The 27,383-nt window shown below is 43.9% G+C and overlaps 1 protein-coding gene across 3 annotated transcripts in view; it reads right to left on the bottom strand.

Moving 5' to 3' along the window:
- The window catches only part of LOC138964089 (ankyrin repeat domain-containing protein 26-like), a 609,546-nt gene that overhangs the window by 437,174 nt on the left and 144,989 nt on the right, over window positions 1–27,383 (bottom strand). For all 3 annotated transcript variants that reach the window (XM_070335976.1, XM_070335974.1, XM_070335975.1), the window contains exons 17-21: window positions 25,945–26,202; window positions 24,749–24,928; window positions 23,844–24,104; window positions 22,585–22,658; window positions 1,723–1,800 (exon numbers count right to left, since the gene is read on the bottom strand). In XM_070335976.1, the coding sequence (XP_070192077.1) occupies window positions 1,723–1,800; window positions 22,585–22,658; window positions 23,844–24,104; window positions 24,749–24,928; window positions 25,945–26,202 (851 nt within the window). The remainder of the gene's footprint in view (window positions 1–1,722; window positions 1,801–22,584; window positions 22,659–23,843; window positions 24,105–24,748; window positions 24,929–25,944; window positions 26,203–27,383) is intronic.

The raw sequence follows: 27,383 nt of genomic DNA, 5'->3' as shown, positions 1-27,383 counted from the left end.
AGTCAACAAGTTCCGCGGTCCTGAGACAGGCGGAAATGTCGGCCGGCGGCAAGCCACCACTGTGTTTATCCCGGCCGAAACCGGGAAGGGTCGCCGCTGCCAGTCAACAGTTGCGCGGTCCTGAGACAGGCGAACGTGCCAACTGACAGCAAACCACCCCTGCTGGTCAACCAACCCAAGCCTCGTAAGGTGGTGCCGGCCGACCAGCAGAGTGCAGGTAGTGACTCTGCCCATGTGAGCTGTTTCCCAGCAGGGAATGTCCCGTCGCCTCACCAGGGCAGTCGGACCAGCTCTACTTACTTGAGAGTCCACCTGAGGAGGCGGAAACCGCTGAGGCAGGAACCGGAAACCGGAAGGCACGACCAGGTAAGCAAGTGACAGCACATCCCCCACCGCAGAACGGAAGGGCGGCACTGCCGGAAACAACAGAGCGCTGCATAACCTCGTACACTATCAGCGGATCGCTGGAACGAGGGACTGAAACAAAGCGGACACCCACTCCCCCTGCTCCAACCAGAGCAAAGGAGGGAACAATAGTAACGCTAGAACACACAGAACTAGCACTATACCAAGAGTAGCGGCCTACGACCGAACTCGTAAGATTCTCTCCGTTTATCGGGGTCAGCCCAGCTGACCAACAAACAAACGAACAACACGAAAAATTACTGACAAACACAAGTCCGAACGGACAGAAAGCTCAGTAACACACAATGTTTAAAGAACCACAAACACCACGCTTGCAAACTACTAGAGTAGACAAGCGGAGGCTAACACACCAAAATGTCACAGTCAACACACTGACTAGAATACAAAATGGCGAAAACGCACAAAGTCACTGACAAACATGTCCCAAAGGACGAAAACGTCGGGAACTAAACATAGCAAAAAAGTTGGTAGAAACAAACAAGAACGGGCTCACCAAAAGAAGCCCGCACGGGTGAAAGACGAGTAACGTGGCCGGCCTGTGAGGAACTCACACCTGGCAGCCACGGAGCGAAAAATTCAACAACCTCTCTCATGAGACGCTGAAAATCGTATGAGTTGCCACGTGTTGTGGTAGGAAGTGACGTGGTATCCACTATAGGGGAGGTAACTCCCGGGATACCCTCTCGTTACCATGGCTACGTTTGCCTTTTTGGTGATGGGTTTGCTTCCCCTTGTTGTGTTAGATGGGTAAGCGTTTTCAGTACCTAGCATCTCAGACGTAGTCAAATGCAATATGTGATTGGGAGTAAGAATATGTAATTTAATCAATGCTTTGCATCGGATACTTGAAATGTGACTGCAAACTTTCTGTGTTTTTGAAACAATTTATGCTCCATAATAACAGTATGTTTAACACTTAGACGTGGCCGTGACCAGCACTAAACAGCATCAATACAAACAGCCAGATAATGTTATACATCTAAGGGACAGGGCAAGTCAGTTTTGTGACCATGCACTTTGGGACAATTAACATACAGTGAATAAAGGATTTGCTACACAGCAGTTTGTGCTTACACTGGATATTCATGTCAGAATTGCTGCGGACTTCAACCAGTTTCCTCTGGCTTTAATTGTCCTACTCAGGCATAGCTTTTCCTGTTAGCTCATTTCTTTTTTGTTTTTTTATTGGCTTTCTTGTGTGCTAACTGTTTGTTGCCCATAATGCAAGTTACTTGGGACGTCAGCTGAAGTCTAACAGGCAGCAAGAGGGTTAAAAGACTTGACAAAAATACAGACCTAAACATTGCATCAGCTGCAGTGTCCCCCTTGGAGTTGTTCTGACACAAGTTCAGAGCCGCCACCTCATTTGTGGGCCCCCTTGGAGTTGTTCTGACACAAGTTCAGAGCCGCCACCTCATTTGTGGGCTGAAAAAAGAAAACAGAATTTGTCGCTGAAGCTTAACTTTAAACTTCAAGTCAGTTTGATCTTGACTGGACGTCTTGATCAGTCTTGTTACAGGTCACAGGGCATACTGGGCTAGCTCTTTTAAAACACAACATTAACTTGCACATTGTTATATTGAACAAATTCATTAAATGGAAATTATGCTTCAAACTGTCAACTCTCTGTTCAGCCCATGGCATGATAAAACAAGTCGCGTAAGGCGAAATGACTACATTTAGTCAAGCTGTGGAACTCACAGAATGAAACTGAACGTAGTCCGCCGCTAGTGCAAAAGACAGTGAAAGTGACGAGCCTGTTTGGCGCGGTAGCGGTTGCGCTGTGCTTCATAGCATGCTTTACTGTACCTCTCTTCGTTTTAAGTTTCTGAGCGTGTTTTTAATCCAAACATATCATATCTATATGTTTTTGGAATCAGGAAGCGACAAGGAATAAGATGAAATTGTTTTTAAATCGATTTCGGAAATTTAATTTTGATCATAATTTTTATATTTTTAATTGTCAGAGCTAGTTTTTAATCCAAATATAACATATTTATATGTTTTTGGAATCAGAACATGATAAAGAATAAGATGAACGTAAATTTGGATCGTTTTATAAAAAATTTTATTTTTTACAATTTTCAGATTTTTAATGACCAAAGTCATTAATTAATTGTTAAGCCACCAAGCTGAAATGCAATACCGAAGTCCGGCCTTCGTCGAAGATTGCTTGGCCAAAATTTCAATCAATTTGATTGAAAAATGAAGGTGTGACAGTGCCGCCTCAACTTTTACAAAAAGCCGGATATGACGTCATCAAAGACATTTATCGAAAAAATGAAAAAAACGTCCGGGAATATCATTCCCAGGAACTCTCATGTAAAATTTCATAAAGATTGGTCCAGTAGTTTAGTCTGAATCGCTCTACACACACACACGCACAGACAGACAGACAGACAGACAGACAGACACACACATACACCACACCCTCGTCTCGATTCCCCCCTCTACGTTAAAACATTTAGTCAAAACTTGACTAAATGTAAAAAACACGCCATATCAAGTCTAGAACACGCAAATGACGTCACCTTGCAATGTTCTTTTTCTTTTGCAAGCATGATAAAACTTTTAACCTTCAGGGGCTTTTCCTTTTCAAATTATCTTCGGGTTTCTGTCTCTCTGTCTCAATGTCTCTGCCTGTATCTGTCTCTGTCTGTCTGTCTCTCTCCCAATGTCTCCATCTCTCTGTCTCTCTCCTTGTTTAAGGAAGGTTAAAGAGAACCAAACGTATTTCAGTGCATGCGATTGACTAAATGGTTAATCACGCCTCAGCGTTCTTGTTTACTTTTAAACCAGGTCCACCATAAACATTCACCAGATGTGAACGTCAGCGAATCAGATAAAACCTTTGCGCGACACAAACTCGTTTTGTCAAACTGTCAACAAGAGCAACCCTTGGCATTGGAGACAAATGCAATGATGGCGCTAGTATTTTTTAAAACCGGTACCCAAACTTTTATTATGCAAACAAACCGGTAGGCTTCTCATTGGAACCAGTAAGAGTCCAACTCAGAGTACTGGTTTAATTTATTGTTTTACAAGCGAAAAAAACGGTTGTTCTAAAAATCAACCGGTAGGTCACACCGGCAGCCTATATTTTATCGGTATTTTCTCTTTTCAACCGGTAAAATACCGGTAATTACCGGTTAACGCCAATACTGCAAATGACAAAAACAAATTGCATTTTCATTTTAAAATTTATTATGTTTGATTGATATGCTGTTTCTAAAGATTGTTGCAGTGTGAACCCAATTGTGGTTTATGCACAAATTAAAATGGAAGCTGAGAAATATGGTATGAAACAATTGGACTACTTTCAAACGCGGCCTTACCTACCTAACACATTGTGAAGAAGGCTTCCTGAGGCCAGGCATGGGATGTTAACCTTTTCGCTCCGTATGATGCCTCAACACATCACCGTAAGGCTACCGGGTGATGTTTCAGGCTACCGGGTGATGCATTGAAACATCACCCGTTGTTGCCCTCTTTAAAAACACAACTGTGCCATCTACAGCTATTAACATTCCAGGATACATAGCATTTTATAAGAATAGAGGAAAATTTCGCAGAAAATCAGGTGGTGTATTAGTTTTAATACGGGAAGTGTTTGCTAATAATATAACTATTTTTGAAGAAAAAAAGCTGTCACATAAGATAAAAGAAGAGATGAAAATATGGTATAGATTTTTGGATGTAGAAATGTGTGAGAATGCGCTATTTTTTAAGTTAGATAAGAAAATACTTGGCCGTGACACCCTTTTCTGTGCTTTATATATTCCCCCAGAAGGATCACCTTACCATAATAAAGATGTTTATGCTGAATTAGAAGAGGTGTACATGCAGTTTGGGGTAGATAATGATTATGTCTGTCTCTTAGGAGACTTAAATTCCCGCACTGGTCATCTGAGTGAAATGTTGTATGAAGATGATCAGCATTCAGAAGGTTTTGTTGATAATGACTTGTTTGACTCTGATGAGGTTGGTACTCTAATAGGTGAGCGGGCATCACAGGATAATAATACTAATAACCTTGGTTTTAAATTGATTGATTTTTGTAAAATGACTGGCTTAGTTATTGCTAATGGTAGAGTTGGCGATGATACAGGGGTTGGTAAATGCACATGTAAGGATAAGAGCGTTGTTGATTATTGCATCTTGTCAAAAGATCTGTTCTCGAACGTTAAATATTTTTCTGTGATGGAATTTTGTGAAATTTATTCTGACGTACACTGTCCTGTTGTTTTGCATTTATTAAAACAGAATGAAGTACGCGCTAATGATTGCCTAGCAGACGATGTGAAAAACCCCAAAAATGAAGATTTGCTGTCTAAAAGTAGAGAAAAGGGTAACAAGTACACAAAACCAAAATGGGATAATAACAATGGGACCAAGTTAGCTTTTGTAGTTAATCTGAATGAGGATGATATTTATACTGTTGAAACTAAATTACAAGATATGCTAGCTACAAGTGAGAGTACGACAACAGATGACGTTGATAGTGTTACTAATAAGATTTGTGATATTCTAAATTGTTCTGCTGAGAAAATCGGTGTAATTAAAGAACAAAAAGTTACGAAAAAGCCACGTTCAAAGAAATTCAAACTCCAACAACCATGGTTTAGTGCAATATGCAAAGAGAAAAGAAAAATATTTTTACATGCGAAAAATAAAGCAAGACGCTTTAAAAATGCGTTCAATGAACATGAAAAAAAGAGTGCTTTTAATGAATACAAAAAGACAATAAAAAAGGAATGCAAGTTGTATCATAATGAGTTCGTTAAAACTTTGAGAAAGTTAAGAAGTAATGACCCGAAAGCATACTGGAATCTTCTAAATAAAAATAAAAATAAAAAAAATAATTCCAAAACTAACTATCCAACTTGTTCGGAGTTTTTCGAACATTTCAATAAACTACAAGAGTGTGATGAAAATGAAATGGATGATAGTAATGAACCTTTAAATGAAGCAAGTAATGAATTTCTTAATGCGCCTTTTACAAAGGAGGAAGTTATCAAATGTATAGACAAGCTGAAAAACAATAAGGCATGCGGTCAAGATAAAATAATTAATGAGTATTTAAAAGCGTCGCATGATAGAATGATTGATATTTATGTATTGTTGTTTAATGTTGTTTTGCAGTCAGGAAAGGTTCCAACACAATGGGCTGTAGGCGAAATTATTCCATTGTACAAAAATAAAGGCTCCCAAGCTGACCCCACAAATTATAGAGGAATTACTATACTCAGTTGTTTCGGAAAACTTTTCAGTGCAATTTTAAATGCTAGGTTATCAAACTTTTTGGAGAGTAATAATAAATTAGGTCAAGAACAAACAGGTTTCCGCACAGGTTTTTCAACACTAGACCATGTTTTTACTTTGCATTGTATATTAAATTTTTTTCTCAACAAAAAGAAGCGACTGTTTTGTGCATTTGTAGACTATGAAAAAGCGTTTGATAAAGTTCACCGTGCATTTTTATGGGAGAAATTAGTTAGTTCTGATGTTAATGGGAAGTTTTTAAAAACTGTAAGAAATATGTACGAAAATGCCAAGTCTTGCGTTAAAGTTAATAGTGAGTGCTCTGGATATTTTCCCAGTTTGTGTGGAGTTAGACAAGGGGAAAACTTGTCACCGCTGTTTTTTGCTCTATTTCTAAATGATCTAAAGCCTTTTTTGTTGGAAAACAGTAATGGTTTACAAACTATGTCAAGGGAGGCTATTGTGGTTGGAATGGAAGATACTGATGTAAATGCTTTGTTTCAAATGTTTTTATTACTGTATGCGGATGATACTGTGATCTGCTCAGAGTCTGAAAAAAACCTGCAAGAATGTCTAAACAAAATGCACGAATACTGTTTAAAATGGCGTCTAAATATCAATGTAAACAAAACGAAAGTTATAGTTTTTTCCAGAGGTAAAATTAGAAATAAACCATTGTTTAAGTATAATGGCAATTCAATCGAAGTAGTGTTTGATGTAATGTACTTGGGCCTTAAAATTAATTATAATAATAAATTTTCAGTCGCACAGAAGAATCTTTATGATCAAGGGCAATGTTTGTTCTTTTGCGTACGTGTAGACAATTGTCACTGCCTGTGGACATACAAGTTGACCTGTTCGATAAAATGATTGCTCCAATCTTACTATATGGATGTGAGGTATGGGGTTTTGGTTCCTGCGAACTTGCTACTAAACTTCAATTACGTTTTTATAAAATTGTTTTCAAACTAAAAAAATCAACTCCAAATGCTATGATATTTGGTGAACTTGGAAGATATCCACTAGATGTTAATATGAAATGTAGAATGCTTTGCTATTGGTATAAACTGATTAGTCCTATTCATAAAAATAAATTTTCTAGTATTGTGTACTGCTTTACTTATAAATTGTATATCAACAAGATGATTGAATCTGATTATTTATGTTTTATTGAAAAAACCTTAAATGAAATTGGTCTCCCTGGCCTTTGGACTTCTCAAGAAAATGTTCAATATTCAAGCGCATGGTTTAAACAGAAAGTAAAAAGAAGCTTGTATGACCAGTATATCCATAAATGGTTTACAGAAATTGGAACAAAAAATATGTTTTGGAATTATCGAATGTTTAAAGATATTTTTGCATGTGAAGACTATGTCACACACCTGCCATATCAGCAATGTGTTGCAATGATGAAGTTCAGAACATTAAACAACAATTTGCCTGTACAGAAAGAACGTTACCTTAACATCCCGAGGTCAGAAAGAACTTGCACCAAATGTGTATCACAAGACATAGGTGATGAATTCCATTATTTATTTGTCTGTGATTTTTTCAAAGAAGAAAGAGCTGAGTTGTTACCATCTTACTATTGGAAAAAACCTAATGCACTTAAATTTAAAAAGTTGTTTGCTACTAACAAAAAGAAATTGCTAAAGAATATTTTGGACTTTATTAATAGAATCTGTAACAGTTTTTCATAATCTTTTTAATTTTTATTTATTTATTATATTTGCATATATCATGATTGTATTGATTGTATTTATTGTTCAAAATGCCCCCAGGGGTTATGGACTAATAAAAAACTTGAAACTTGAAACTTGAGCTACATTAATCCAAGTGTTTTCTTTCTGTGTATTGATAACCTAACGATAGTTTCATAGAGAGAATAAGAAATTACAAGAGCTAGAAAACCTAAAATGTTGAACGAAACAGCGCATGTCGTTTTCAGCAGAGAACAACACGAAAGCCGTGGCTAAAAATAGCCTGTACCACGTGACTAGCTAGCTACGGCTTTCTCTGCGGGACAGCAGGTTGAAAGGGGTTGCACACTTGCAATTTAAATTTTGCCTAGAAAAGCTTTATCTTTCCATACATCATGTCTGTTACGTCTGAAAGATCAATGAATGAACTAACTTTGCAAAAAAACATGAAGTCGATTGATGCATTGGTTTGTGTTTACGTAGTTATGGAAGTGTGAAAACACCGGCGACGACCGCATGCGTGGGACCCGATTTTACTTGTAAACAAATCAGGTGTGCTGCTGTACACATGTCGTGCCGCTTCAAATATCATGCGATTGGCTTTACACTCTGCAAACAAAAAGAGGAGATTTTGCTCTTTCCGTTGATAGGCGATTGACATTTTTTTCTTCTCGTGAGCCGATCTACGACACGTTAAAAATTGCGCTTTTTTCTGTCAGTTTTCTATCCTTTTTTCTCCGGATATTTCAAGTTAAATTTTTATTTCAATCACCCACGATCAGATTCTCTGTACATTTTTTCTAGAAATCCATCTGTTTCTTTTGAAATACTCTAAGACATACGACAAGAAGGAGATTTCTTAGACCCCCCCCCCCCCCCCCCCCCCTCTCGAAAACATCGCGTCGCACGGCCTCAGGTGTCACGTTGAATGGCTGAATGTTAAGCATATTCTTTTTCAAATTTACAATTTCAATCACCGGTAAGTGTATTCCTTATTCAATTATCTGCACATACATGTGTCATTATTGGCATACGATTTAATAATACGACAGTACGAACGTGTTTTCGGCGACCACCGTTTATGTAATCCGTTGTTCACCAGATGCTTTGTGTACACGTTGATCTCTATCGTTACAGCGCGTGCCTTATGAGAAGCAGGCGGCCGTGTGAAGAAATGTACATGCTATGCTGTGTTGCCGCGGTGTGTATTTTTACTTTTTAGTGCTTTGGTTAAGGCCAAGATACACGATCGGTTTCACACGTACTTTTGAGGCGGACGGGCCAGACCTGGCCGTCTCAGAGGAACGGAACGCTTGCCACACCATGCTCCTGAGACGTACGAGGTGAAGGTCGGTTCACCCATTATGGCGCGAATATCAAAGACGTGAGAGGAGAAGGCTAAAATAATCAGAGGTTATGTTGGCCGACATCAGACCGTGCTTGGCGCGACGACAATGGACGTTCAATACTTTGTATGAAGAAAAATGAAAATGAGTACAACGTGTTCTTGAGGTTAGAACCGCTTCATTTTGATTATCTCTTGGAAGCAACAAAACCACCACGACAGACACCGTGATGAAGGCAAGCAACTCAACTTCTGAACGACTGATGGTCACTGTGACAAATGGATTTGTACATAATTCAGTATTAGATGGTTTAAACAAATGTGTACAGATTGGCTTGCCATACTTGTAGTATCACGGCTTGACGGCGTGACCTATTTTTGTAAGGCGTATCTCCATTGGCTGCTGTGGCCAATGAGAGGAAAGGGGTTAGCTTTGTGGGACGTGAAGAGTAGAGCGTGCCTGACAGTCGCAGAGGACAGACGTGTTTTTGACTGATGTCTCCGCGTTGGGCTATAACGCTGCTCACCGAACACGTAGGTCGAACACCGTAAGACTCGTGTTGCGGACGAACCATGAGTGGTTCTATGCTGTAAAGATACAGGTATTTATTGAATTGTATTTTACTCAGTAATATTGACTGGTGAAATGACTGTGAGAGTCATGTTGTAAATTGGGTTGGAGAAGCGTGGGCTGTGTCAGCCATTTTGAAAAGGAAGGTCGTATGTTCTTTTGGTAATGAAGTCACTTGTAAATGAGCTGGTGTAAATAATATATCCGCATAAGTTAGTGGACGGATAGTTGAACAGTATTGAGAAAGAATAGCAGTATTATTTCGTAGAAAAGTTTATCTAAGATGGTAGCCTAAACTTTTTACGCAGCACCCCGGTCGGAGTGAGGGATGGCACCACTCGACAGCGGGAGAGAGAGAGATGGGCATTCCCTCCTTAGCGCTACGAATCGTTGATTGAGAGCGCAGGGTTGTAACAGCGCTGGAGTACTGGAAACTGGTGGAGCCGCACCCCATAGCCACCACGAGCGGTATTTCGTCGTGGGTGGTATGGATCCAGGGTATGTACCCGCTTGAGTTTGTGGAGTCACTGTATGTGTGAACTGCCACCGAAGGAACATAATCATAAGATTGTGGAGTCACTGAATGTGTGAACTGCCACCGAAGAACCATAATCGCCGAGAAGATTGTGTGAGACGTAGACGTCGTCAATTAAGTATTACGTGACAAGTGATGTGCGTAAAGTGACACTGTGTTAAACAGGAACCCTAAACGTTAGAAGAATTGTGTGAAACGAGAACTTCATCTAACTTGAGACAGTTAGTCTCCGACGTATGTCAAGATATTCTTCTTCTTATATATGAATGCAAGTGATTTGTAGAATGCATGAGAAATAACATATTAAAAATTTTAGTAATAAATTTTCATTTGATTAATATACTTACCCAACTCACATATAGCAATTAACCCTAGTTCAGTGCTGGATACGCTGTACGCGTCCCCTTGGTAACCAAGGGAGACCACTCTAAAAAAGAGAGTGCTCTATCCCATAATGCCAGACTAACTACTAGCCTGACTTCCGTATGCGTGCGCATACGCCGCCATCTTATCATTCCGAAACGAAGCCCAACTCACTTCTTTTTTAGACCCCCATACCCCCACAGCGGGGAGGCGGGAGGGAATAAACGATGTGAGTTGGGTAAGTATATTAATCAAATGAAAATGTATTACTAAAATTTTTAATTAAATTACATATCTTACCCAACTCACATATAGCAGATTGCTATCATAGGAGATTGCTATCCACAAGAACCTGCCCTGCGGCCACCAAAGAGGGCAAAGCAGAGCTGCCATCTTGACGTATGCCAGCCACCTCCCGGAGATAGAAGTTTATAAAAACGTCTTCCGATCTCCAGTATGCCGACTCCAGAACTTCTGAAAGACGACCTGATCTCAACACTGCCAACGACGAAGACCACGCCCTGGCCTCGTGAGTTCTGGCAGCCGTAAGAGGCAACACCATTCTGGTATCACCTAACTGTCTTTGCCACCAGATATAAGCGTTCCGAATGGTAGAAGAAACCCATTTGGTTAGCGTAACTTTCGAAAAACATATCTTGTCTAACATGGACGCTATGGCATGTTGAGTGGTGTAGGTATCAATCCTCTCAGAAGGCAGGTTTTAAAGCCATTTTAGCGGGTAATGAGACAAAAAGCGGTATATTTCAGTAACTTATTAACACCTTGCATTCAAACTTTTAGTGATTTGTGCTAACACCTGTCGTAAACTACACACGAAATCTTATGTCTTTTGACATTTTAGTTCTGTTGTTATGCGACATGCCAGAAAGTGTTTTTAAAATAAAGATGTACCTTGTCCGACTGAACAGAAAAATTTAAAAATTAGCAGACATTAAGAAAAAATTACACTAAATTTAATACATTTTCAACTATGGCCATAGCGCACTTGTTTAACTCATTGTCTCCCAGGTACGGATATATCTATACCCACTCATATGGCTCTATCTGACCAGGTACGGATATATCCGCTCAGACTGTTAGCTTCAGTCGATTCCTGTAACGTCGATCTAACGCCTGCATTCCAGCGTGTTGATACACAGTTACTACACCGTTACTACAATTCTGAGTGACCTGCTGCAGCACAGCTGGTCTCGGCTAAAAAAAAACTTGGTCAACATAGGTGGGGTAGAAAGTGTTAAACGCGCACACAACACTGTATTCTATTCTACTGGGATTTTTGTCTACTCAGCTAGGTCTGCCAGCGGCGCTAGTTCGCAGCTGGCGGGCTAATTATAGTCGAACTCTTCCCTTCTGCGCGCGAGCCGGCAAGCCGAAAGCAGGCGTCTTATCTAGGTCACTCTGGAATGTGTCAGTGAAAATGCCGGTCTGTGAAAAATACATGTTTCTTGGTGTAAAAATGGGATCGTTTCCGTGACTTGACCCGTGGATTACGTTCATCTTATCTATTTGGTTACTCTGATATACAGGCTTTGTGTTTGTGCAAAGTAGAGGTTTGTGCAGGACTCGTTTTGTTTGATTTTGTAGTAATACTGATATCACTCATACTAACACGTGCTTCATTTTCATTTTCATTACTTTATTGTCCCATCGCTGGGAAATTCGGGTCGCTTCCTCCCAGTGGAAAGCTAGCAGCAACGGAGTCGCGCTACCCAGGTGTTTGCGTGTTTAGGTGTATTCAACCACCTGCACTTATGGCAGAATGACCAAGGTTTTTTACGTGCCATTGTGATGACACGGGGGTGGGACATGGCTTCCGTCTCTGGGTCTGCACATAAAGTTGACCCGTGTCAGTCCCGGCCCGAATTCGAACCTCCGGCTGCAACCTTCCGATCACAAGTCCAGTGCTCTACCAACTGAGCTACCGGGCCCCCTCTTGAAAAAAACAGAATGTGGGCGTTGTGTACCATTTTCTAACCACACTCAATATTGATAGCAGCCACCAACTGTGTTTTTTATGTTGCCGTCAGTGAGTACTTTAAGTCTAAACTGTGTGATAGAGTGAGAATAAGTTTTAGGTGAGGTGTTTGTGTTTGATTTCTGGAGCAGTTTTGTGCCGTAATTTTTGTTAACTCACGCGCTGCACGGTTCTGGGAACAGGCACTCGATACAAGACACTTGTTTTATGCAGTACGACAATCACAGTGGCTGTTGACTCTAGTGCATTTCATCTTTTCTGTTTTTTTATTGCTTGTTTTGTTTTGCGTTTCCCCCCTTCTTTTTATATTTAGTCAAGTTTTGACTAAATATTTTAACATCGAGGGGGAATCGAAACGAGGGTCGTGGTGTATGTGCGTGCGTGCGTGCGTGTGTGTGTGTGTCTGTGTGTGTGTGTAGAGCGATTCAGACTAAACTACTGGACCGATCTTTATGAAATTTGACATGAGAGTTCCTGGGTATGAAATCCCCGAACGTTTTTTTCATTTTTTTGATAAATGTCTTTGATGACGTCATATCCGGCTTTTCGTGAAAGTTGAGGCGGCACTGTCACGCCCTCATTTTTCAACCAAATTGGTTGAAATTTTGGTCAAGTACTCTTCGACGAAGCCCGGGGTTCGGTATTGCATTTCAGCTTGGTGGCTTAAAAATTAATTAATGACTTTGGTCATTAAAAATCTGAAAATTGTAAAAAAAAATAAAAATGTATAAAACGATCCAAATTTACGTTTATCTTATTCTCCATCATTTGCTGATTCCAAAAACCTATAAATATGTTATATTCGGATTAAAAACAAGCTCTGAAAATTAAATATATAAAAATTATTATCAAAATTTTTTTTTCGAAATCAATTTAAAAACACTTTCATCTTATTCCTTGTCGGTTCCTGATTCCAAAAATATATAGATATGATATGTTTGGATTAAAAACACGCTCAGAAAGTTAAAACGAAGAGAGGTACAGAAAAGCGTGCTATCCTTCTCAGCGCAACGAATACCCCGCTCTTCTTGTCAATTCCACGTGCACTGCCTTTGCCACGGGCGGTGGAGTGACGATGCTACGAGTATACGGTCTTGCTGCGTTCAGTTTCATTCTGTGAGTTCGACAGCTACTTGACTAAATATTGTATTTTCGCCTTACGCGACTTGTTTGTTCTTCAGCATATGACGTATTTATTCCTGACTTAATGTTGTGACTGTAATTGTGCTTATGTTCTTGCCTGTCTGTATGTGTGTACATGGTTTTGCTTGTTTATTGGTGTCAATTTCTTTCGATTTGTAGTCGCTCTATTTATTGATTTAAGGTGTCTCAGTTAAGAATGGCGGCAGTGCAACATACGGAAGATCTCCACATATTTAGGCTAAATGCTATGTGCAGAACTTGTGGCAGAAGATCAAAGGCAGCGAAGGACAAACATAATACCATTAGGCATTGCAAAAACTACGCATCGGTGTTGTTTCAGTTTCACAGTATTCAAGTTTCTGAAGAAGCCAATGGCACCACTTTCTCAAGAACATTGTGTTCAACATGCTCTTCTCGTCTCAGCCAACAACAAACAAGTCGCGTAAGGCGAAATTACTACATTTAGTCAAGCTGTGGAACTCACAGAATGAAACTGAACGTAGTCCGCCGCTAGTGCAAAAGGCAGTGAAAGTGACGAGCCTGTTTGGCGCGGTAGCGATTGCGCTGTGCTTCATAGCACGCTTTACTGTACCTCTCTTCGTTTTAACTTTCTGAGCGTGTTTTTAATCCAAACATATCATATCTATATGTTTTTGGAATCAGGAAATGATAAAGAATACGATGAAATCGAAAATTTCAAAACTAAATTTTCATTTAATTAATATACTTACTCAACTCACATAAATGGCATTAACTTCAGTTCATTGCTAAGATATTGAAGTAGTACTCGACCCTGGTAAGGGGGGAAGTAACTCCCTAAGAAAAACAATCCGTAGTCAAGGACGGGAGTCACCTCCCCTACCGGTAACCCGCACATGCGCGGTCCTGCTACCGGCCGTCATTCCCCCACGGAAACACACACCTGTAACACATATAATGTTAGCGGGGATGGATGGGAGGGTATAAACGATGTGAGTTGAGTAAGTATATTAATTAAATGAAAATTTAGTTTTGAAATTTTCGATTCAATCACATATTCTTACCTCAACTCACATAAATGGCAGATTGCACATAAAGGCGGTGGGATACTCACATTAATCTCTTGGAAGTATCTGGCCTGCGGCAACCATAGCTGGGAGGCAGTTGGTACCGTCCGGGTAAGTGCTGGCAATGCCCCGGAGGTAGTAGCTGAGGAAGACATCATGAGTCGTCCAGTATGCAGCTTTGAGGACGTCTGACATCCTTCCAGACTTGAGGACAGCTAAGGAAGTTGCCCACGCTCAAGCCTCGTGCATACGAGGTGATCGAGGAGGAAGGACTGACTGCCCCCCCCCCCCTTTTTTGTGTCTGCCACCACTGATAAGCATGCCTTATAAGTGTGGAAGACCATCTGGAAAGCGTGGTTTTTGCAAAGTCTTTATTTCGGGCTGAAATGATCGAAATAAACAACAACTTCGGAGCTGGTGCGCGACAAGTAAGCCTTAAGCGCGCGTACCGGGCAGTTAGAAAAATCCGGATCGCCGGGGGCTAAAAATGTCCCGGAGAGGCCGAATGGAAATGATCGGTGAAAGTGGACCAGGTTTTTGATTCTTGGCGAGAAAATCGGGACGGACACGCAGTGAAACCGAGCCGTCTCTTCCGAAAGTGATATCCCGGTCTAGGCCTGAGAGGCCGTGGATCTCACTGCCCCTCCGCGCGGAAGCGAGCAGTATGAGCATGGGAGTTTTGCGCGTAAGGTCAGAGAGACTAGCGTCTTGTAAAGGTTCAAAAGCACTAGAACGGAGAAATTCGAGTACTAGAAGAACGTCCCAAGCCGGGACAGAAGTTCTCTCCGTTGCAGAACTGAGGGCCGCGCCCTTTAGCACACTCGCGATAACTCCCCCGAGGGAGATGGAGCGTCCAAGTTGCTTAAAAGTAACAGAGATGGCTGAGCGGCGAGCGCGCAAAGCGGACGCGGCGCGTCCCCGAGCGGAGAGCCATGCCAGATGGTTTGCGACCTGCATTGATCGCAGGGCGACCGGGACAACAATATTAGCCGCAAACCATCGAGTCCGAGCCAGCCAGTGTGACTAGTAGACAGAGGAGGTGGCCTGTGAGCCTTTCTGGCCTAAGTCCAAAAGCGAAAACGGAGGCGCCTGAGCACCCCAGTGATCTCCGAACCCTCTCCAGGCGTGAGGATCCAGGCCCTCGGGGCGATGTGCAGAGTCCCCGTTCTGGGCTGGAAAAGCTCCCCTCGCCGGCGGCCGAGCGGGATTGGCGGGCCGCTGGTGAGCCGCATGGGGTCCGGGAACTAATGCTGACTGGGCCAGCGCGGTGCCACGAGAAGGAGATGAAGCCGCTCCAAGTCGGCTTTAGGCTGAACCCTTCCGATGAGTGGAGTGGGAGGGAAGGCGTAAGCCTCTAGCCCTGCCCAGCTGATCGTCATCGTGTCGATTTGTCAAGCTTCCGGGCCCGGAAACAGACACAACGATCGGGAGGCGACGTGAAAATCTCGTGGCAAAAAGGACGACCATCGGACGCTCTACCTGCGCCCAAAGAAGGAGGAGCGCCTGATGGGTGATGGTCCACTCCGTGTGGAGGATCTGGAAGGAACGGCTGATGACGTCGGCAAGGACGTTCAGGCAGCCGGGCAGATAGCGAGCCGAGATCAGGATCTAAGAGAGAGTCTCGCATGCTCGGCTGGACCACAGCCGAGATCGGGACCCGCCCTGTTTGTTGGAATAAGCAGAGACCGCCGTGTTGTCGTAAAGAAACAACAAACGGGTGCACTGGAAAGCGGAGAGAAAGTGATGAAACAGAAGCCAAGGAGTGTTCATCCACTGAGGCGTGGTCTGCTGCGACCAGACCCCGAAACGGAACTGAGACGTCCCAGCCGTGTGACGTCGGATTCCAGACTGGACTGAGCGCCGCCTGAAAAGGGCGCGCCTGCAGTTTGTATAAACGACGTTGAGTTGGACGGACTGCCCACTCCCGTGAATCGAACACCATGCCTTGGTGCAACACCCCGGGGACAACCAAAATTGTGCCGTAAAGTCCCAAGAAGGGGTGGCCGAGAAACTCCTCTATAGCCTGCTTCCGCAGAAAGAGAAGGATTTCCGCCTGTAAAGTCTCCTGAGCGTCTGGGCTGACCGGAAACCGGAAGTTGGCCGGCGCCCTGGACGAAGGGGCTTTGCCTTCCTGCCAAGGAAGGCGGAACCCCGATCGAATCACCCCCATGCTCCATAGGCTGCTTGTCCGAGACAGCCAAGCTGTCAGGACCCGGAAGAGGCCGCCTGCTACCAAAAGGGTAGAGGCTGGGGGGGGTGACTGGATCGGGGGTGGCTCATTGGGGGTTGGGCTTGCGCCCAGACCCCCGCTTCCCGAAGGAAGGTTTACGCTGGTAAGGACGGGACCGTGACCCACCCCTACCTGCGCGAGACGACTGCTGCCCAGAAGAGCTGTCTGGCGCTGACGTAGAACTCCGTGGTTTGTTGCTGTGCTGCTTAAGAGCGAGTTCCGTCAGTTGCACCACATGTTGGTCACGAGTTTCCTCAGTTTGCTGCCGAAGGGCATCCAAAGAGCGAGACCCCAGCAACGCACCCTCTGAAAAGGGAGAGACTCTCAAAGAGTCTATGGTGGCCTTATCCGTCAGGCGAGAGCCGTTAAGAAAAGCCTCGCGCCTCCAGAACACCACCTGAGAGTAGAGCCGAGCAGCAAGCGTCATCTGACTGTCAGTGACCTTCGCAAGCGCCGCCAGGAGCATGGCAGCATCAGCCTCAATAGCATCGTCACGAAACCTAAAAGGCTCGATGGACGAAGCGATGGCTCTCGTGAGAGACCGGATGAGCGTTTCCGCTAAAGAGGTCAGTTCAAGGGAAGAACGCCCGCTTTCCTCCAGCCCGAGTAGACTCTGTTCCGTACAAACGGAAGTCCTATCTCGGCTATAACCATCCTGCCGCAAGCGAGCCAGTTCCGGAGTCACCGGAAGTGGAGCTGTGGGCAGCGAAAAAGAGGAGAGAAGAGAATGTGGCCTGCTAGGCAGCCGCGATCTTCTTGAGTTGGCTGGGAGGCCGCCGCCTGCCTGAGCCGAGGTTAACCAAGGCTGGGCAGAAGGGGGGGCTTCCCCATGAGCAGCCAAAAGAGGGTAGGGTGTGTTAGCGTCCGCCAACACCTGAGCCATCACAAACGGGACGGAAGGAGATTCCATGAAACGGAACTTCGCCCTCGTGTCCCCCGCGCCCGCAAAGTCTGCCAAAGCAGAAGGAGGGGGTGCGACAACAGTAGAGTCGGCGGAGACACCCTCAGGGAAGTACCGTGAGGTTATCTCCGCAGCCAACTCCAGAGTAGGGCCCAGCTTATTGGGAATCCGTAAGGGGGTAACGGATTCGGAACGATCCTCATCCCCTTCCTGTTCCTCTCCAAAACCTTCCTGATCTCCATCAGAAGGAGGGTCCGGTAAACCGGAAACCCACCCGTCCACGGAAGCGGAAGTGGCTAGAGTCGGTTGAACAATAGACGGAAGCGCCGCAAACTGTCCACCAACAGCACCGCCGACAACCGGAACCGCCGCGGCGGAACCGGAAGTCGGGGCCGGAAGTCGATGCGTAACCAGGGACGGGATAGCAGGGACACTGCCACCGGAACCACTAGCCCGCTGTCCTCCACCGGAAGTGCCTGCCACAGCACAACCGGAAGTCGAGGACGACAATCCGCGGGCAGGCCCGACCGGAAGCCCCGAGGGGCAACCAGAGGAGCCTACCCCCTGCGAACTCCAACCAGGAACGGCGGCAGCCGAACCAAGAGCTAAAGGTCGATGACCGCCGACAGAATCTTGTAGGCCAGAGCTGGGCAAACAAGACGCTGCTGCCTGCCCCCCAGAGGCCGGGACAGCCGAAACTGATCCCAGGGGGGCAGGCTGGCGCGCTACGCCGCTCCCTAGCGCACCCGCCACGTGATGGACGGTGTACTGCCGGGGAGGAGCCGTCTGCGAACCCGGCAACGCAAGAGCGTAACCCGGGCCCGCAGGCAAGTGTGAGCCCCCAAAAAGATGGGGACTCCCACAAACGCCGCCCAACGCCGAAGCGCTGGAACCGGGCGGCGCTAAGGCCGCGAACCCCCCTGACAAGGCAGGGGAATCCGCAACCGAACCAGAAAAATCCGGCCCGAGATCGGCCGACGTGATCGTCGCGGACGGCCGCAGCCTAGAAAGAGAAGCCACCCCCCCCACGCCAGGCGGGAGGGGAGCGACAGGCTTTTCCGCCGAATGTAAGGCAACTAGGTCATGTTTCAGAGTTGCGAACATAGCCAGAATTTCTTCCCGCGACACGGACTCGCTAGACCGTGGCGTCTGCGAGCGCGAGAGAGGAGAAGAAGAACGTTCCCGCGTAGGGAAAACCGGTGACGGTGACGTAGAGTCGAGCGAAACCCGTTCTGTCTTCTTAGTCACCGGGTCCGTAACCAGAATTAAAGAAGTAGGCTGTGAAGAAGCCACAGAGGCACGCGTCTTTGATTTAGACTTAGACTTGTCTTTATCCTTCTCTTTTCCCGGTGAAGAGAGTAGGGAAACAAGTTTGCCCTTGCTTTTTGAGTTTTTGTCCGCCATTTGCAATATCGAACACGCGCACGTGGAGATGAATTACAACAGCGAAAATACTCAAACGAACGAAAATACTCGAACGAACGCAGCGAAGAGATAGTGAAACGATCTTACCTAAAGATAGCAACGCAAAGACCAGGGTCAAATGGCCTTCCACGAAGGCCAAGGCAAAAAATATGCCGGAGTACCACAACACGTCTGTGCAGGAGTGTTGAAGTGGGTGGAATGACGGCCGGTAGCAGTACCGCGCATGTGCGGGTTACCGGTAGGGGAGGTGACTCCCGTCCTTGACTACGGATTGTTTTTCTTAGGGAGTTACTTCCCCCCTTACCAGGGTCGAGTACTACTTCAATATCTTAGCAATGAACTGAAGTTAATGCCATTTATGTGAGTTGAGGTAAGAATATGTGATTGAATAGTTTTTTGTTTCATACTATTGACATACATGTATTATCTGCCTATGTGTTGTCTGGGGCTAATATCATGTGGCACTTCACGCGGATTTGGGTGAGCGCGCGCGAGCTAAGTTTTTTTTCCCTGTGGTATATCATATATATATGCAAGTTTGTGAGACTTGTATAGGGCCGTGAGGTAAGCTTTTTTGTTTTATTCACATGCAGCTAACAATTTTCATGAACATGTATTGCCGTAAGATCTTTTTTCTTTCTTATATGTTACTGACATTATCTACACTATTTTGAATTATATAATTATATAAACGCAAAACAAATTTTACAAGCGCACCATCAATGACTTCTACTAGTAGTCCTTGGCATAATATGTATGTAAATACGACTGTATATACTCTACTGTTTTTGTATATATTTCGTAAAGCGTTGTATATATATATATATATATTATGTACTTGGGGATTACCTTGGTCTTTATCTTTCATTATTTTGTGTTCTTTTATTGTGGCACATTTAGGATGTTTTGTTTACTGTGTTGTCTTCTGCCGTCTTATATATTGTGCCGTGCTTTGAGATGTTGGGTTTCCTGTTTCTTTAAATGCAGCATGCACATGTTTTTCAGGGTGTTTCTTTAAATGCAGCATGCACATGTTTTTCAGAGTGCAAAGAGTAGCATAATTATATACTTGGGGGAGAGCACACACTTTTTCAAATTCTCTCATTTATCCTTTCTTCTGTCTTGTAAATTGTGGCATGCATTGCAATATATATATAACTATTGAGAGATGCCCGGCAAAACACACTGACAACACCAGTTCCGAAAGGCAGGAATGGCCACTTATCACGCACTCTGAACTGTGCAGAAAACTTTCTCAGTTTTTACCCTCTTCGCTATCTCTCAAGAGCGCTGCTCGCGGCATACATCCGGCCTTATCAACACAGCCAGAGCGGGCCAGGCTAACTGCTATAGACAAAGAAAGAGTGGTCTGGCCGTATTTCAGGCGCCACTGTGGATGGGAGGGGTAGGAGGGAAATGGGGGAGGAAAGGGTAAATAGGCGGGAGGGGAGTGGTTCTTGCCAGTTATTTTTAACTGGAGCCAGCCTGGAGCTGAGTCAGTACCTGTAATGGAATACAGTGACAAATTCTTGGAAAATGCTCTTTCAAGACCCAATGATCAGTTAAGTACAGTGTCAGCAGTGAGCTTTGCTAGGCGCAGGCTGACATTTTTGCTCAGCACTCTGAATTAGTCAACTTCTTAAAGATTACTTTCACGTTGAAATCCTCACACCGCCCATGTCTGATAAAATATGTACATGAAATTTGAGTATGTGGCGCATCTGTTATTTGTCTTGAAGATGACAACAAATTATTTTGTTACAATGAATCAGCAAAGACCCTAACATCAATTTAAGAACTCTTTCTGGCATGTCAAATAACAGCAGAACTAATGTCTAAAATGATAGAAAATTGTGTATGTAATTTACGACATGTGTTACCACAAATCACCGAAAGGTTGAAGCCAATGCGTTGAAGAGTTACTGAAATGTACAGTTTTTTGTCTCATTGCCCACTAAAACGGCCACAAAAACCGCCTTTTACGGCTTCTCCGAGAAATGACACCTACACCATTCATCATGCCATAATGTCATTGTTAGACAAGATATATGAACAAAACGGATTGTTTTGGATGTTTTGTTCTTTCTACTGACATGCAGAACATGTTTTGTTTTAGCAGTTTTGATTTTTTGTCAATTCTAACGCGGGAACCTTGATTTTGCGAATTTTTTTGGGGTGTCTGTGTTGTAGGTTGCACTGTATAGACACTACGTAATGAAAACTCAATCTGTTTTCTGAATAAGGTAGAGAAATGAATGGCCTTTTCAGTCATATAATTGATTTTACAATCAACAGCCTCATCAGAAAGATCTGCTCTCAAATGCATCGGCCTACTTGTTTTATGACGGTTAGTGTAGAAAGTGTAGCATGACGTGAAAGTTCTAAAACTTCTACCAGGTGAAACAGCATAGTGTTTATTTATTTTATTTACGAGGATTTATATCGCGCACGTATCTCACAACACAAGGCGACTCAAGGCACATGTTACCTATTAATGCCGTGTGAGATGGAATTTTTTACACAATATATCACGCATTCACATCGGCCAGTAGATGTAACAGCCTATAGGCGCTGCATCCACCTTTCACGGCCTATTATTCCAGGTCACACGGGTATTTTGGTGGACATTTTTATCTACGCCTATACAATTTTGCCAGGAAAGACCCCTTTGTCAATCGTGGGATCTTTAACGTGCATACCCCAATGTAGTGTACACGAAGGGACCTCGGTTTATCGTCTCATCCGAAAGACTAGCACTTGAACCCACCACCTAGGTTAGGAAAGGGGGGAGAAAATTGCTAACGCCCTGACCCAGGGTCGAACTCGCAACCTCTCGCTTCCGAGCGCAAGTGCGTTACCCAGTTTTCATAATGACGTTTGTCTCGGTGACTCTGGCATCATAAGCAGTCGCAAAAGCAGGTCCCTGCCAAACTAGTTTGACATGACCTCATTTACATGATATACACACGTGTGGTTTGAACGATATTGTTATCTCATGAGTGGTCTCACTAACGTATATAGGACTAGATGATTACCCGCTTTGCCGGGTACCGGCTTCGCCGGGATACCCGGCTTTGCCGGGAAGAAGTAGAGCCGAATACCCGGCTTCGCCGGGAAGAAGTAGAGGAATACCCGGCTTCGCCGGGATGAAAGCGTTGTGGACAGTGACCTTCTAAAAATAGTAACGGGAATATCCGGCTTTGCCGGGACGAAAGCGTTGCGGACAGTGACCTTCTAAAAATAGTAACGGGAATATGGATTGACGCCACACGAAGGAAGGGAGATAAACGCAAAACACTGGAGAAGATAAGGAAGAGTTACTGGGAATGGATCTGGGAAGATGAACAGAAAAACCAAAATCGGTTCAGCGCTGTGCGCTGAGAGCACGTGTTGAAAATTCTCATCGACCAGGTTGTGTCCGGGGTCTACCTGAATATGCCCACCAAATTTGAAGCAGATCCATCGAGAACTTTGGCCGTGCATCGCGAACACACACACACACACACACACACACACACACACACAGACACAAGTCGTATATATATATAGATACATATGGATATCACAGCTACATCTAACGATAACTAATACCATTTTGGTGTAAAAAAATGAGCAGGTAAAGACAATGACAAGTGCATACCTTGCCAGCAGCTCCACTTGTGACAAACTCATCTCCACTGCTTCCTGACTGCTGTTCCACCATCTCATGCTCCAGCTATAACACACACACACACACACACACACACACACTTGTCATTCTTTCTGAACAAGTGTTCAAGAAACCGAGCATTTTGCACCTGATCTTACAGATGAAAAAATGCAATGTACAGAATTTAGCAAAAAGGATGCATCATGCCACGGCATGTTGTTGCAAATGATTTTTCACTTGTTTTCGTGAGAGTGTGTAACACTATTACATATACCAGGCACTGTCCTCCAAGTCCAAGTATAGAACAGACATGGCTTGATGGCAGCACAGCAAGTACGGAGATATTTACAGTGACAAGTGTCTATGCCAGGGTTTACAGGGACAAGTTTGTATTTTTCATTTTTCATTTTCATTCCTTTATAATAAATGTCTTATCGCTGGGAAATTCGGGTCGCTTCCTCCCAGTGGAAAGCTAGCAGTAACAGAGTCACGCTACCCAGGTGTATGCGTGTTTAGGTGTAATCAGCCACCTGCACTTATGGCAGAATGAAGTGCCACAGTGGTGACATAGGGGTGGAACATGGATACCGTCTCTAAGTCTGCACATCCCGGCCCTTTCGAACCTGTGACATTAGGATCACAAGTCCAGTGCTCCACCAACTGAGCTGCCGGGCCCCCATTCCAGGGTTTAAAATGTCAAGTGTCCATGCCAGGGTTTCCAGTGACAAATGTCCATGCCAGGGTTTCCAGTGACAAATGTCTATGCCAGGGTTTACAGTGACAATTAGTGCCTATGCCAGGGTTTACAGGTTTGTATTTTTCATTTTTCATTTTCATTCCTTTATAATAAATGTCTTATCGCTGGGAAATTCGGGTCGGTTTACAGTGACAAGTGTCTATGCCTGGGTTTACAGTGACACTTGTCTATGCCAGGGTTTCCAGTGACAAGTGTCCATGCCAGGGTTTCCAGTGACAAATGTCTATGCCAGGGTTTACAGTGACAATAAGTGTCTATGCCAGGGTTTACAGTGACAAGTGTCTATGCCAGGGTTTACAGTGACAAGTGTCTTTGCCAGGGTTTACAGTGACAAGTGTCTATGCCTGGGTTTACAGTGACAAGTGTCTATGCCAGGGTTTACAGTGACAATTATGCCTGGGTTTAAGTGACAAGTGTCTATGCCTGGGTTTACAGTGACAATTATGCCTGGGTTTACAGTGACAATTATGCCTGGGTTTCTCTGCATATCTTACCTTTAGAGCCTCTTTGGCCTCTGCTAAGATTTGCTCCTGACGAGCTGCTTCCTCCCGCTCCCACTGCTGATGACGCTCTGCCTCTGCCCTCTCAGTTTCCTGTGCTGCCCTCTCTTCCTCTAACCTTTGTGCTTTCTTCTCTTCCTCATTTTTCTTAGCCTGCTCTTCATGCTCCTCTTCTTGCCGTCTCTTTTCTTCTTCCACTATCCTCTCCTCCTGTTCTGCCCATTGCTTTTCCTTCTGCAGGTGTTGGGTTTGGTCCTTAAAACAACCATTCTTTCATGTCATCAAAACAGTAATTTTAAATGCTGAAGGTATAAACAGTTGGGTGTGATGCTGTTAATGTTCTTTCATCTAGCATAAAAATAAACAGGGAGAGCAAATACTCATGTGACTCACCTTTGTCATACATAATATGAATCAGAAATTACCAGGCCACTCAAGCTCCATAAACGTTAAAAAACAAACAAACCATTTGAACAGGATCAACCAGACTTTGATTATGTCTTGAGGTCATCAAACCCTAAAAGTGTGTGAATTTTCACAGATAAAGCTTCTAAACCATTCAAGAAAATGATCATTTTTCATTTTTCGACCTAGACTTCATCCTACTGTGACTTCAAAACTTGATTTAGGTTAACCAAGCTTGTGTCATGTCTGGAGGTCAACAAAGCCTGGAAGTGTTTGATGCTTCAAAGTTCTAGCGAAAAAAATGTTCAATAAAATGTCAATTTTCCCTTTTTTTAACCCGAACTTGACCCCACAATGACCTCTATATTTGATGAGGATCGACCAGACTTGATTCTGGGATCATTAAACTCTAAAACTGTGTATATTTTCAAAGCTCTAGCTTAAAAAATATTCATGGTGCGTGCATGCAGGTGTCCATCCATCTCTGCTCTGACCTTGACAAGTTTTCTCTCCAGCTCCCATTCACTGACAGTCTCAGTGTTGTCCATTTCATCATCAGTGTCAGAAGCGGCGTGCTGACTGCTCTTCTTCTCGCTGCCTCCTCCTGCCTGTGGCTGAGCAACTGAGTCCCCTGGCACTGCCGGGCTTGCACAGGACGGCAACACGTCGTCTCCCTGCGAATACATGCCACAAAGCATCAATGCAGGGAAACAGATCCTTTTCTGGGGCGGGGATATAGCTCAGTCGGTAGCGCACTGGATTTGTATCCAGTTGGCCGCTGTCAGCGTGAGTTCGTCCCCACGTTCGGCGAGAGATTTATTTCTCAGAGTCAACTTTGTATGCAGACTCTCATCGGTGTCCGAACACCCCCGTGTGTACACGCAAACACAAGACCAAGTGCGCACGAAAAAGATCCTGTAATCCATGTCAGAGTTTGGTGGGTTATAGAAACACGAAAATACCCAGCATGCTTTCCCCGAAAGCGGCGTATGGCTGCCTAAATGGCGGGGTAAAAACGGTCATACACGTAAAATTCCACTCGTGCAAAAAAACACGTAGTGTACGTGGGAGTTTCAGCCCACGAACGCAGAAGAAGAAGAAGAAGAAGATCCTTTTCTTCTCCTTCCCCATGTCAAGAAAACTGTTCTAAACACTGTTGAGAACCACAAAAAAAGACTGCACCTAAAGTACATACTTATACTAACTTACTAACCCTAACCCGAGTGAGGTGCTGAGACCTTGGCCAGTTTGACAACAGATGTAGCCATTTCTTCTCAAATCAAAAAATCATGCAAACTCTGTAAGATGGAGCACAAAGACAGCAATTGGCTTTGTCCATTTACAACATTTTCGGGCTAAAAGACGATAAGATTTAAAAGACTACAAAGAGCTCGCACATGTAAGGTACAATCAAAGCAAATTCAATATGTTCTCTCTTGACCTGAGCTAGTATGGTCATGCACCATGGACTTCACTCTGCACAATTCTCAGCAATAGACAGAGCTTGCTACCTGTTTGAACCAATGAGTATATTCAACAATTATCCCTACAGCAGTGACGTCACTTATTAAAAGACTAAACAATCTGCCACTCTTTCAATATGATAAAAAAAATCCATAAGAAAAGTCCTGGAGATTGGCAAGGATGAAGTTTAAGGGCAAAGTAGTCCCTCCCCTAAGCAGTGACTTACATCTGAATCCCAGGCAGACTCCTCATCGTCTTCTTTTTCTACTTCTCCCTGGGGTTGCCCTTGCCCGTGTGAGTGTTCTGCTACGGGCGGCTCCTGGGGCATCACAGCACTCTGCACCTGCTGGTTGTTTACAGTGATTGTGGGGGTGGGGGTGGAGGTGAGAGTGATAACATGACTGCCGTGCTGAGGGGCCACTAGTGCCTCCACTGCCTCACTTTCATCTGACTCCTCTAATGGTTTCGTCTTGGATACAGCTGTCTGAAACAGAAATCAGTTCACTTTTAGCTACACTTGTTTCTAAAAACATTTCCAGTAGAAAACAAGAGGTTTTTGCATCAATTTTGAGGGGTACCATGATAAAAAGCGCTGTATCTCAGAAATAACTGAATGGATTGATTCGAAACTTTCAGGATCTCATGTCCAGTAACATTTTGCATCGTTACAGATATTTGTGGAGAATTGATATGCAATCTTCCGTAAGACGTTTTACAACTTGTCATAGGTTTGAAGGCTTACATCCAAAAAATTCACGACTTTGCATGCATACAGACAAATGATTGTTACAAATACTGCCAAAGTTTCATTTAAGTACATTGCAATCACTAGCTTACAATTTGCTAGTCCTGTAAAGGCGAGGTACCGATTCGCCCCCTCCTATCTTACCCCCCCTCCCCCCACCCCCCCCCCCCCCCTTGTAGTAGCCGACTTGATGGTCTACTTGCTTTTAATTTGTCCCCGCAAACAGTGCCAACTCGCCCCCGTGTATTCCATGCGATGAAGTTGACTTTTGACGTTTCTCATGCACAACAAGTGACGTAAAACAGACAAGTTTACCTGAGGTTTACCTTAGTTTACCTGATATGCGTGTGGCATATCTGTGAAGCTCTAATCACTGTGATCATATCTCTGTGTATATATCTGATATCAACAGTGACTTTTAAGCAGAGGTGTGTGTGTGTGTGTGTGTGTGTGTGTGTGTGTGTGTGTGTGTGTGTGTGTTTTGGACATTCACATTTTTAATACCTTTTAAGCAACTACACAGTGATGATGTCTGTGTATATGTGTGTACGTGGCAAATGCAATATACCGTCACCTGCCACAGAACTGAAAAATGGACATTCGCATTTTTAATTAACGTCACCTGTCTAACCTTTTAAGCAACTACAAGATGGTTATGTGTGTGTGACAACTTGACCAACAAAAAGTTATAAGTTCGCAATATACAAAAACTGTATGTGTACATGCGTCTTGCATTATGTGCGTGTGTGTGTGTGTGAAAAACAGTGACGGAATTTTTCGAGCCTCTCTGGCAAAATCCAAGATAATTGGGGGCGAGATGGGAGGGGGCGAGTTAGGAAGGGGCGAGTTAGGAGGGGATGAATGGGGACGTCACCCCTGTAAACACGATCAAATCTCTTTGGATGATTGCAGTGCTACAG

Source organism: Littorina saxatilis, linkage group LG4, assembly GCF_037325665.1.
Source record: "Littorina saxatilis isolate snail1 linkage group LG4, US_GU_Lsax_2.0, whole genome shotgun sequence".
Lineage (NCBI taxonomy): Eukaryota > Metazoa > Mollusca > Gastropoda > Littorinimorpha > Littorinidae > Littorina > Littorina saxatilis.
The sequence above is the reverse complement of the archived record's forward strand: the minus strand, read 5'-3'. Positions and strand labels throughout refer to the sequence as shown.